This window comes from Euprymna scolopes, chromosome 15, assembly GCF_053919585.1.
Source record: "Euprymna scolopes isolate OS-2025 chromosome 15, ASM5391958v1, whole genome shotgun sequence".
Lineage (NCBI taxonomy): Eukaryota > Metazoa > Mollusca > Cephalopoda > Sepiida > Sepiolidae > Euprymna > Euprymna scolopes.
The window spans coordinates 13859858-13873695 of record NC_136496.1 but is presented as its reverse complement, the minus strand read 5'-3'; the positions used below and the strand labels follow the sequence as shown (position 1 = coordinate 13873695).

Genomic DNA, 13838 nt, shown 5'->3' with positions numbered 1-13838 from the left:
AATTTCAGTGTTATATGGCCGGTAGTTTAAGAGTTTATCGGTTAAACATTTACACACACACACACACACACAGACACATACATACGTCTACTGTTTTATTTATATCGATTTTAATGTGCAAGATCAGTTAAAAGTCTCATGCAAAGGAGTGGTACCTTTCCGAGCTGGCCTTCCATGGTGTTCTTGACCGTTTCCCATGCGCCAAACACTATGTGACGCATCTCAAAAGCATTTTTTATGCAACTACATGCTGTACTCATCGTGAATGACCATGCGTGTATAGTGAAGAGTCACGCCCTTCACGGGTTAACCCTGTTAATGTGCATGAGCAGAGTCAGAACATAGCAAAGGAAGAGATTAACCTCAATAAAAATCCATGTTTGTCCATAACCTCCTCCTCCTCCTACCCATGAAAATAAAAAGAATCTTTACGGTGCATGTACCCATGATGGAAAGAAAATATCGCACACCAAAAATCATGTAAATTGATCAAACACTTATTTTTAAAAAGAAAATCATTTTATGGGAATTTGAGTTTTTCCACCCTCTACCTGCATTAAGAATGTAAGAATGACCTTTTAAGGTCTCACAAAAGTTTTGATTATTTAGAATTATCTCCCCTGTCCTACAAAAATGGCATTGAAACATCAATGATCATCGTTTAGCTACAATTTTTTTTTTTTTTATAATAAAACTACTTGATCATTTTACATGATTTTCGTGTATGATATTTTCTTTTTTATATGACATAAATTACATTGACACATCAGTTCTCTTTAGATCACTGAAGTTAAGCAATGTTGAGCCTGGTTAGTACCAGATCGGTAACTACTTGGTAGTACTAGTATTTATGAGTATGTTGACACCTCCCTGCAAGAACTTCCAAACCATAATGTCATCATCTCCCTTAACTGGGATATTTATGCAATTGGGGATCACTTGTCAACTTAATATTTCTATGAAACTTCCTCCTTTGGAAGAAGCCTATTCAATCTGCCTAGGTTGGCGGGGCATATATTTTCTGTAATGGGTACGTACACCATATAGATTTTTTGATAATTTCTAACAATTGCGCTCCCAAAACCAAGACGGCAGAAATGGATACAATTGATGCAAATACAGAACGAAAGTCACCAACCATGAAATGAAAAATGAAAGTCACCAACCATGGAATGAAAAGTCACCGACGCAAAGGCGTCAGCGGCCTTTCCTGCCGGAATGTCTTAAAAGCAATTAGCTTTGATAAATGTAGGGAAAACCCTTCATATCAAACAATTTCTCCCCTTTTTCGAGGGAGCTTGGTTTCCCCAACACCGTGAGGAAACAAATCGGCAGAAAGCTTAACTAGCTTTCAGCCAATGTTTATTTTTGCACCTGTGTGAACTCATTCACGTAGCAAGTCAACTTTTGATTGACATTAAATTTGAACGTCGTTCACTTTCTATGTCTTCTTCGCGTACGGTAAGATGTCACATTTTCTGTTACTTTCTTTTCCTCCTTCGCATTATGGGTTTTGAGCCTGCCTGCCTACTAACACTTTTTTTTGGGGGGGGGGGGCTCAACACACACCTCCAAACACTCGGGCAACGCCAGGTAACCCCGTTAGTTTAATATATTATTTCCAAAAGACTTCATGTATAAAAATGTACAAAATGAAAATCCTCTTTATTTTTATTTTTTGTTTTGTTTCGTGTGCGAAGTTCGAAACCATGTAGAGGTATTTTGTTTCAAAAAAGTTATTTTGTTTTGACACTTTATTATCATGAAACAATGGAAAAATAATAAACTTTAATTTTTTACATTTCTTTAAATAAAGTTTTTTTTTTTGTTTTAACACTTGTGTTATCACGAAACCATAAAAAAATATATAATTTTAAAAATTCTTATTTTTTTTGCATTTCTATAAATGAAGTCTTTTGGAAAAGAATATATATCTTAACACAAGAAGTGTTAAAACTGGGACAGTTTTTTGAAATGGGGTGTTTCTGTATGGTTTCGTGTTTTGTTTCATGCTTGGCGGCTTCCATTCCGTATTTGCATCAACTGTATACATTTTTGCTGCTTTGGTTTAGGGAGCGCAATTGTTTATAATTGCCGATTTTTCTTTATTTTTAGTGATCAAAGTTTTGTTTTTTTTCTTTTTTGGATGATTTGGGGCTAGCACTACAAAAAAGTCCCTTTATCCTTTATGTTAGTTGTTGAGTTTAACGTGTTATCTTCGCTGCCAAACAACAAGAGTTAGCAAATCAGGCCCACACTTTCTTGAGCCTCCCCTCAGCCAACATTGAAGTTGTGATCAATTTTTCTGTTTGTCATCATCTTCTACTTCTCCCTCTATTTCTTCTCCAATCGATACTAAAATAAACGACACGAGGGAATCTGCTGGACGCAAAAGCTAAGACTACCTACACTCAAAAATTCAGTCTTATATGACTCCAACGGCCACAATTGTGCAAATGCATACAGGCCTCATTTTCAGTCCACTCACATATGTACAGTGCCATTTCTGCTCCGCCACTATGACATTCACGCCATCACACATTGTCTACAAATTATTAGCCTGTTTGATTAATGAGCAAGTCTACGCTTATCCCTTTCCCTGCTTTCCAGCTGATTACAATATGGTCATCTTCAAGTCCAATGTAAACAAGTTCTTGATGAGCCATTCCCTTAAGTAATCCAATTTACCAAATTTACACGACTAACGATCACTACGACATTGTCGTCCCATTGACCACCGTACACTTATTAACCCTTGTAAATTCATCACATAATTTTATTTTAATAAAGAAAAACATTTTTTTAGCAATTAATGGGAAATTGTAGGCATTACAACGTAAATCTTGCTAGTATGAATTTTGTTTTTTGTTTTTTAGATTGTTTTCAAAATGATGGACAAGACAGCCACTTTTCTGTTACTCTTAAAATTTGATTTTCTTATTTAAGAATAAAACATGATCAATTTTACGTAATTTTTGGAATGTGATATTTTCCTTTCATCACAGGTACATAACATCAGATTATTCTTTATTTTTGTTAATGTCTCGACAAAAGGAGGGTGGGCCTGTAAATTCACTTTTATCCGTTCATCTGTCTGCACTTTTCTCAATAACTACGCCTTGGACTTTCAAAAAATTTTGCACAAACATTAAACACGATATGAGTAAAAAGGTAACCGGACGGATTTTCCAGGAAAACTCCAGTTTCCCCCCCTAGGGGTGACTTTCGGGTTAAAATGGCTGAAATTGGCACACTTTTGTGCTTATTAAAAAAAAAATTGATGCATTAGATTTTTATAAAACATTCTGAAAAGTTGAAACTAATTGATTTTTATATAATTTTGTTTGTCTATACTTCATGATAACTCAGGGGCTCTTTTAGGGCTAATAAAAACACTCCATTTTTGAGACTATGTTACCATATTTATCCAAAATTTTCTGTGTATGTCTATTTAGCATGGTGCTAAACTCAAATTTAAATATGTTAAGGCCTTGGGGATTGGGGGGGGGGTCTAAACGAGGGGGGGCTGAACTTAGTCATTTTTTAATGCCTCATTTACTGTAAACTTACAGGGGACCATGCATGCTCTTTTTTTTTTTTTTTTTTTTTTTTTTTTTTTTTTTTATATATGAGGAAATTCTGAGCAAGAACCTGATTCTTCTTCGTTTATTATGGAAATGTCTATAAATATCCAAAACCTAAAACATGTATCCAGTTTTTTAAAAAAATCTCTAGATTTGCGTGATACTGAAATTGGCAAGTGTAAAAAAAAAAAAAATTAATTTTCACTTTGTTGCTGATTTGACATCATAAAAAAAACAAAAAACGCATACGTGGTCCCCCTCTTGTGCTGCATGTAAGATGACGCCACAAAAAATAGTGAAGAAATGATGAATGTGAGAAGTGTGAAGGGCCAACGTTGCCTTCACATTTTCGCCAAGTTGCAGAAAAATCTAATGGATGGGGCAAAAGTTATGGGGTAAAAAGTGTCATTTTTTTGCAATTTGGGGGCATTTGTGACTCCTTTTGAGTTCCTAGGAACGTTGAATCGCAGTGAAAATGGACAAACGGTACAGTTTCATGCCTTAAGACATGTGTATTTGAATTCAGCACCATGGAAAACCACTATATAGACATACATATCAAGTTTTTGAGTAATATGAAAAAAGAGCTCCAAAAAGGCATGTTTTTTTAGCCCTAAAAGTCCCAGACGGATGCGAACCAGAATTTTGCCAGGGTCACCCATACTGAATTTATATTAAGAACAATTCCACATTTTGGCCAAGTTTTAGGAAAATCTAATGGATGGATCAAACGCTATGGGACAAAAAGTGTCATTTTTGGCCATTTTGGGGCATTTTTTACCTCTTTTAAGTCCCTGGGGATGCTGAATCCCAGTGTAAATGGATAACACATGCATATTTGAGTTGACCACCGTGAAAAACCAATATTTGTCAGACATATCAAGTTTTTGTTTAGAAATATGGAAAAAAAGATCCACAAAAAGGAGCATTTTAGCACTAAAAGTCCTCAGAGACGTGAACCAGAATTTTGCCAGGGTAACCCATACTGGATTAATATTAAGAACAGTGGGCTCCACATTTTGGCCAAGTTTCAAAAAAATCTAATGAATGGATCAAATGGGAATTTTCGCAAAAAATTTTTTTTTACTTTGCACATCTATTTAATGAAATACAATTTGTGGCAAAATTTCAGGAAAAACTAATGAACAGTTATTTGGCAATCGTCCGAACTAACGGACGCATAGAAGCCAATGAAAACATAGGTCCCTCTCCGATAAATCGGGGGACCAAAAACTACTGCCTTAATAATGTGAACTCTGCCTATTCCCATTTTTGTCAACCAATCACATATTTCAATTTGCTTACAGACAGCCAAACTCCAAAAACACCAGAACTATTAATAGTTTTCATTGTTTAGGTGGTCATGGAGAAGGGAAGGGGTGCAGCCATTTGTATACTCGTTTTGTGTATTGCTAATATAACTTTAACTCACTCAATCGCCTATTTCAAAAATCTTATCTCTAATATAGCACAACATAAGCTCACCCAATCACAGCTTACTATTTCTCAGTGCCTCTCCTTACTTGTCTTGCTCTCTTATAAAATAAACTAATTAGTAATAAATACTCAACATCTCACTAGAAAAGGGCACATAAAAACTTTCCATCTATTCTTTCAATATTGAAACTTATAGGTTTGCATGGACACACTTAAACTTAACCAACAGAAACTTATATAGAAGTGATTAGACTTATCTAAAATATTAAAATAGTGTTATATACACTTTTTATAAATCCCCGAAAACAGTGTTTCATGGAAAACAACTGATGCTCCCTGAAATAACACTAGGACTGTTATGAATTTGTGCGAGTTAATCGATTCAGCAATTGCAGGAGATTAATTAACTGGCAAAATAATTTGCCAATAAAAGATTAAAAAATTATTTGATTTATTTTTTTATATACAGTAGAACCCCAGGATACAGCATTAATCTGTTACGGGGTTGGGATCGTGAATTGAAATCACCGTATAGTGGAGCCTAAGCAAAATCTTATACAGTACATATTAAAAAATTAGTAACAAAATACAGTAGAGTATATAATACACATGTATATAATCAAATAACATTATAAATAACACCGTAAGGCAGGGCAAACACAATAACCAGGGTCCGGAAAAACATTGCATTCCACGCCTGAAAAAACCATATCCCTGGGTCCTACTGTAGTTTTAAAGGTTAAAAAAACGTCCAAGGATATATATATATATATATATATATATATATATATATATATATATATATATATATATATATCTACTTAATTTACTCACATAAAATTAATATACGAAAGTATAGATTTATGCGTAAACTTTAAGTATTTACTTCAAAAGTGCTCAATACGTAGGTAGAGCTAGTTAGTAAGTTATAAAATGTATATGGCAATTAAGCTACACTGAATATTCCGCGTTTCATCCACTCTAGGATTCTTCAGGCTTATGCGCATAAGCCTGAAGAATCCCAGAGTGGATGAAACGCGGAATATTCAGTGTAGCTTAATTGCCATATACATTTTATAACTTATATATATATATATATATATATATATATTTCATACAAGAGATTTTCTGCCAACTGGAGATCAATTTGAGCCCTGATGCCATTAAAAGTAATTCTGATCTACTTATTCCTAATATATAAAGTTATCTGGCCAGATTTTAGTTGGTTGGTTTTGTTTTACGGCATATCAACCCTTTTCGGGTTATTTAATGCCGAATCCAAAGATTTTGAAGAAAATTTTTTTTAATAGAATATATTTGTTGTTTTCACGTCGGTTTCTATTTAACCCATAGTTGGGACCCTAACAGGTACTACCACTCCGGGTCAGAGTGGACCTGGGAGCAATGGTAATTAAAGGGTGGCTCCACACTCCCCAAAGCCCACAAGCTGGGGCCTCACCACTGGATATAGTTTAAGGTCATATCCAGGACCCCCATTGAGGGACTTTTACCCTCTGCAGGGGGGCAGTCAGCATATTCTAATGCCCCACCGACAGGGCCAGCCAGATTTTCGAAGTCAGACCCAAATGGCAATCTGTCTGACATATCAACACTTGATTTGGACCATCCCCCCCCTTCTATGTTATTGACAGAAATATATTTTATTTCGCATAAGTTTTCTTTTTTCCTCAAAATACTAATCTCTATTGTTAATGCTTACTTTCTGAATATTCTTACGCATTAAAGGTAAGTAATCATGTAATGAGTTACTACGTTTGACTTATGCAAGCGCATCTATAAATAAAGTTTTTTTAACTCTCAGATAAATGCCGGTTTGATTTAACTATTAATAGTCCTACATAAAATAATTTTTTTTTTTGTCAATCCCTCCCTCCCCCAAAAATATCTTTTTATGAGCCATTGATTTTAAAATTCCAAAAATATCATTTTTTTTTTTGAACCACTGATTTTAAAATTCAACCAAGCATATGGATAAGTTTGAAAATTTGTAAACTCACCTGGTTTCCGCCTCATTCCTGGTTTTCGACCTGAGCGTGGACTTTTTAAGGCATCTCTTTCGGAGGCAGAAGGCCTCATAGGGGGAGCTGGACGCAGGCAAGACATGCTCCAGGTTTTGTACATTTTGTTCTGTAACGGAGACTGCATCATTTTGGCTGTTTTTGCTTGCGATAACATGCTTATACTCGGTTGAGAAGATGAGATCTAAAAGATAAAGTGGAATAAAAAGTGGAATATAAAAAAAGATTGTTATTTCAACTAGCAAGGATACCTGGTGTTGTCCAGGTAGCATAACAAAACACAAGATTTCGTTTTTTGCTTTATCAACCCTGTTTTAGATTATTCAATGCTAAATTCGGTAATTTGCAAAAAGGTTTTAAGCTTAAAGTTATTTAGGCCCTGTTTTACAATTTGTCATTGTGCAAAGGGAGACAACTAAGAAATTTTATTTTTTCATCTCATAATTTAGGACGTTCGATGGAACGATATTTTATATTAAATCAAAACATTAAAAAAAAAGCTGCAACAAATTTTTTAATGTAACAAAGTTGATGAATTAATAATACAAAACGTAGTCTTTACGTGACTATTAAGAGAATCGTGTGTTTTCATATCATAATTTACGATGCTAAAACCAACAATATTTTCATCAGATGAAAACATTTCAAATAAAAAAAAATGACAAAATGTAAAACAGTGCTGTTATTTATATCTTCAGATATTTACGATCATTGATTTCGTTGTTTTGTTTCGTGGCATATCAAGGTTATTTAATATCGAATCTGGTCATTTTAGTAAAAAATTTTATGCTTCAAATTTTTATATCTTCAAATATTTATTCATGGTATTTGGTTTGGTTGTTTTGCAGTGGCAAATTTCTGTTTTTGTTTTTGACTTTGCAGAACATGATTGAGTTTTGCAAAAGAAAAGGAATAAAAAGAATAATACCAATGTTTGCTGCATTTTAGGTCAGGAAGCCAGTATCTTCAAAAAGCCTGATCTGATATAGCATCAGATCAAAATATGTTTTATAAGGTATCTTCATTTTATATATATTTCCACAAATCCTCTGACCTTGATGGAGAGTAGATTAAAACACGTTGTTATAGTTTCGAATGATCTGAAATAACAGCAAGGGGAGACTTCATTCCAAATATTCCTCATATGTTTTATCTCCCTTATTTTGGAAATAGGGTACAAATATCTCCAGTATCAAATAATCTTTATACACTGTGAAATTTACTTTATGTATAAAAACCAAAGAGGGGAGATATGACATATGAGAAATATTTGGAATCAAGTCTCCTCTTGCTGTTATTTCAGATCATTTGAAACCATAGCAGCAAGTTTTAGTCCCCCCCCTCCATCAAAGCTAGAGGTTTTGCAGAAATATCAGATATTTTGTAATTCATATGCAAAACTAGGAAAACAAATGACTATGATTGAAACATTTTATGGCTGTAAAAATGTGCCAAAAATAGGCTCTGGATGATGGCTGATCTCCTTAATGTGCGACTTTAAGGGCAAATGTCATATAACCCACTACACAATTCAGGCTATTACCTTTCCAACGAACCCTCATTTATTAAATTCTGATCAATAGTCACTGAAATTTGGAACTTATAAAATTACCAAAAACGGTGATATATATATATATATATATATATATATGATGTAATGGAATAACCTAACATCCTTTCATAGATGAAATGAACTATGCCCTCTCACGTGACAGAGAGAAGGGAAAAAGACAGGAAGAGAATAAGAAAATATGTTGAGTACCTCTTATGTCACCTGTATTCCCTTGTAAATGAACCCCTTTATCTTTCACCCATAACCCTGTGTTTCTTGCTGTATTCTTATTTAAAGTAAGGATATAACAATATATATATATATATTTCTTGTTGATTTTCTTAACGATAAATATGGTCGAATAGCACCTTCGCCTTAAAGCTTGTTATTTTGACGTATATAATATTTCGCGTGTTTCAAGGTAACTACCTCTCTTCAGCGTAGCTTGACTGTGTCTAGGAATCAAACTCCAGATCATGTGCATCACAGTTCGGTGCATTATCCGTTACGCCATGGAACAAAAAAATTATCCAGGCGTTCATGGTGTAACGGTTAACATGCTGGACTGTGATGCACATGGTCTGGAGTTACCTCGAAACATACACATACGTAGCTTATTGTTTTAAAAATAATAAAAATAAATAAATGTGTGTATATATATATATATATATATATATATATTTATTTAATGAACCCATTATTTTTATTTGAATCTTAATGGAAATGTAATATTTTGTTTAAACAAAATACACCTTTACTAAAGTAATGGTTTCAGTAGTAAAAGATTTTTAAAAAAAAAAAAATTAATGGGTTTTTTTTAATGAAAATAAAGCACCATAAATTTTAAGAATAAAAAGGAAAAAATATTTTTTTCATGAACATTACGAAAAAGCCCCTAAAGTCCGTTTTAATGAATTCGATATAACTCAAAGAAAAATTAATTTCTCGAACTACTGATATTATCATTGAATTAAGCATTATTTAATATTTTCACACAAAAAAAATTATAATTGCAAAAAAAATTACTTTTTTTTTTGTATATTACATGTTTCACAAAATTTTTATATGTAAGATGCTAATATTTTTCTTGCTTGAATGAATGTCAAACTTTTGGCATAACATAATTTTTATATAATCTTGAAAAAATATATATATATTTTTTTTTAATTTAAAAGCAGGAACACAGAAAAATAATTAAATTAAAAAATAGTAAAAATTATACATTCACGCTAGGAATGTATGGATGTACAGCTTGGGAGTGGGGACAACACTCCCTTCCTCCCTCTAACTACCTGACATGATTTTCAGACAGCCTTTTAACTTTCTGACACTTTAGGCTTTCATAGCTTACACGACTTCATTCATTTACGCTTAAACGAAGATAAAATTTTTTGCTTTTGGGATCTAATCAAGGCATTTTTTTTTTTTTTTTGTACAAACAAAGTGTTTTTTTGTTTTTTTTTATTTAATATCTTAGGGCTTTACTTTACTAATTATCTTTAAAATAGACCAAAAAAAACTAATATTTATCCTTCTAATGATTTTTTCCAATGAATTTAATGAACTTCAAAATTTAGCTGAATTTGTTAGCTCGCCATTAAAACATTTTTTATAATCACTTTCTTTTTTCACATGTACAAATTTTTTTTTTTTCTTCTTTTTGGAAATTAACTTTAGGCTTTAATCTTTCAAATACAATCAAAAAATAGTCAGAAACCTACAAAAAATTAAACTGGCTTTCAAAATCATGTTCCTCCTTTTTTTTTCGCCATTTTTGCTCGTACCTACTTATATTTCTTTTTAAAAGATCAGGTTTTAAAACTCGAAATTGCCTTTTTATCAGGTTTGTGAGAAAAAAATGGAGTTGTCTCTCACATACTCGTAACACATTTTGCAAATTTATACCTATGTGCGCCTCATTAATATTTATTTTAGAGTAGCTTTTATCACTGATAAGTGGTGACTTATTAGTATAAGAAAAAGCTATCAAAATTAATTGAGAATCAAAGGTGGATAACTCTCAGATATATTGATAAAGGGAGATAATTCTGACGAAAAGTAAATCAGAATTATCTCCCCTAGGATTATTTTTTATTTTTTTATTTTTAATACTTCTGTAATTCCACAATCGATTTTGGCCGCTCTTAAAAATTGATTTAAAACTTTTATTCAGAATGTCGATTCACTTATACACTTTAAAGCCTCAATCCATTCGACGCATGGATTATAATATAAAAACTACAACCTGATTTTTCTGTGCACAATTTTACTTTACATTTTTTTAAACTTTTCTTTTACTGTCCAGTTTTAGCGTAATATAAAAAAAACTGCTTGTAGAAAGAAAAGAAAATGATACAAAAAATTTTATTATGTATTTTAGGAGCTAAATTTTAAAAAGGACAATACAAAAACAATTATGCAAATTTATCAAGTTATTTTTTGTAACAAGAAAAATCCCGTCTGTAATTTTCTTAAAATTGTCACAAAAAAAAGTTTAAATATCACACAATCATCACCACAATAATAATGGCTAGAAATCGTTTACCGATCAAATTTGATTTGATTTAGAAAAGAAAAAAAATACCGGATGAATTTTAGTGTACAGCCTTTTTTTTTTGTTGTTGTTATTTTTTTGTTTTTTTGGTTTTGTTTTAATCTAACATTCATAAAAATCTCCCGCAATAGTAAACTTTGAATATTGATATAAAACTGGAGAAGCACATTTTAATGTACATTTTTTTTTTTTTTTATTTTACATAGCAAACCTGGGATGTATTGCCACATCAGACTAAGAGTATATGTTAAAAGAGAGCACCCCCCCCCCCACCTCAGGAAAAAAAGTTTTCTCTTTAGCCTCTTCCACCCTTAAAATAAACATACACTTCATTAATCTTTTATGACCTGAATTATGATGCAGATGATTAAAAAAAGATTTATTGTTAATTTTAGATGACAACATACTGAATGTAAGCAATGGACGGTTGCAATCTGTAGGTATCTGGCATCTACCCAGATACTGAACTAATATGTATAAGGTGTGTTTGAATCAATTCCCACTTTATTTATGCCGTTCTATTAATTTATTTATGACTAAATGAATAACTTCAACCAGGTCATAAAGGTTTAATCGAAACACTAACCCTATGTCTGGAGTAACAATTTAAAAAAAAAGGGGGGTGGGAGTTAGTTCTGGAAAATAAAATGTTTTCATCACACTTTAAAAGTTAAAACATATAAAAACGGAGATAGCACTCCATGCCACGTTATCATGTCGAATTATATTATCAGTGATAAAAGTCTCACTATTTATGTACAAAAATTAAGACACAATAAATGTACAACAACTGTTTGTGCTGATTCTCTATTCGTGTGATATTTAACCACATCATTCGAACAACCTAGGATTCTAACGTCAAAAATAAAATGTAAAAGATTTTAATTTTAAACGTACTGAGATGCTGTTTTTGGTTTGTTTTTTTTCTAAAACATTGCTGTAAAGAAGAAACAAATATTTTTTTTTTCAGACTAATGGGTCAGAAGTTGTGGGAATTAATTTGAAATTATATATATATATATATATATATATATATATATATTTGTCTTGCTTAGAATAATAAACATTTTTTATATGGAAGTCAAACATTCCACTTCAAAAAAGTTTTTTTTTAATTCATTGAATTACTATATATATATATATATATATATATATATATATGGGTCAGAATTTGTGGGAATTAATTTGTTAATATATTTACTTTTCATTGTGATTTTCTGGTAAACATTCCCTATTAAAAAAAAAATAATGGTTACTCTGAGAAAAATTTATGATTTAAAAAAAATAAATAAATTTTATCATTTTATGTTTGACTCTTATTTTTAAAAATATTTCTGCTTAAGTCTTAAAAAGAAAACTTTGTCGTGCCTTGATTTGTGTCTTAACTTGTCGTGCCTTGATTTGTGTCTTAACTTGTCGTGCCTTGATTTGCCGTGTCTTAACTTGCCGCGCATAAATTATAAACAAGATTCCTGTTTACTTCGAAACCTGAAAATAAAAAATAATGCTAGAACTTTCAAATAGACTCAGCCTGATTTCTAAGGCTTACCTGTAAGCTTTGGGGTTTTAATCTAGACATTTGTGTTTGCTTGCTTTGTGATCGTAAAACTTGTAACCATTGACTTGCATCGTTTTTTGAACTGCATAAAACTGTAATCTTGTCAATCATATTCCCTAGATGAAATGGAAAAAAAGTAAAAGTAAAATTTTTTAAATGCAGGTATAAATAATTCTAAAAGTTATAACTTATCCCATAATCTTTAATGTAATGACATGTTATAATTTTTAGAATTAATCAATTTTGTTTAACACACGCTAGCATGTAAAACACATGTGAAAATGATGAAAATTGATGAAAAGGATGAAAAATGATGAAACTGATGAAAAATGATGAAACTGATGAAAAAGATGAAAAAGATGAAAATGATGAAAATGAAAAAGATGAAAAAGATGAAAATGAAAAAGATGACAAATTATGAAGATAAAGATGAAAAATGATGAAAATGAAAAAGATGAAAAAGATGAAAAATGATGAAAATGAAAAAGATGAAAAAGATGAAAAAGATGAAAAATGATGAAAATGAAAAAGATGAAAATGAAAAAGATGAAAATGAAAAAGATGAAAAATGATGAAAATGAAAAAGATGAAAAAATGAAAAATGATGAAAATGAAAAAGATGAAAAAGATGAAAATGAAAAAGATGAAAAAGATGAAAAATGATGAAAATGAAAAAGATGAAAATGAAAAAGATGAAAAAGATGAAAAATGATGAAAATGAAAAAGATGAAAAAATGAAAAAAATGAAAAAGATGAAAATGAAAAAGATGAAAAATTATGAAAATGAAAAAGATGAAAAAGATGAAAATGAAAAAGATGAAAATGAAAAAGATGAAAATGAAAAAGATGAAAAATTATGAAAATGAAAAAGATGAAAAATTATGAAAATGAAAAAGATGAAAAATTATCAAAATGAAAAAGATGAAAAAGATGAAAAAAATGAAAAAGATGAAAAAGATGAAAATGATGAAAATGTACTATTTGGATTATAGAAATGACTAGTTTTTATCTTCGTTTTTTTTTTGTTTTTGTTTTTTTGGGGGGGGGCGTGGTTTCATTCATCATGGATTTTTTTTTTTCTTTTCAAAATTAAATAGATTCCAAAGTTCAATAG

The 13838-nt window shown here is 31.2% G+C and overlaps 1 protein-coding gene across 21 annotated transcripts in view; it reads right to left on the bottom strand.

The window, feature by feature from the left end:
- The window catches only part of LOC145293736 (rho guanine nucleotide exchange factor 7-like), a 624934-nt gene that overhangs the window by 235501 nt on the left and 375595 nt on the right, over positions 1-13838 (bottom strand). For all 21 annotated transcript variants that reach the window (XM_080140205.1, XM_080140207.1, XM_080140210.1 and 18 more), the window contains 2 exons: positions 12716-12840; positions 7040-7244 (listed from right to left, as the gene is read on the bottom strand). In XM_080140205.1, the coding sequence (XP_079996331.1) occupies positions 7040-7244; positions 12716-12840 (330 nt within the window). The remainder of the gene's footprint in view (positions 1-7039; positions 7245-12715; positions 12841-13838) is intronic.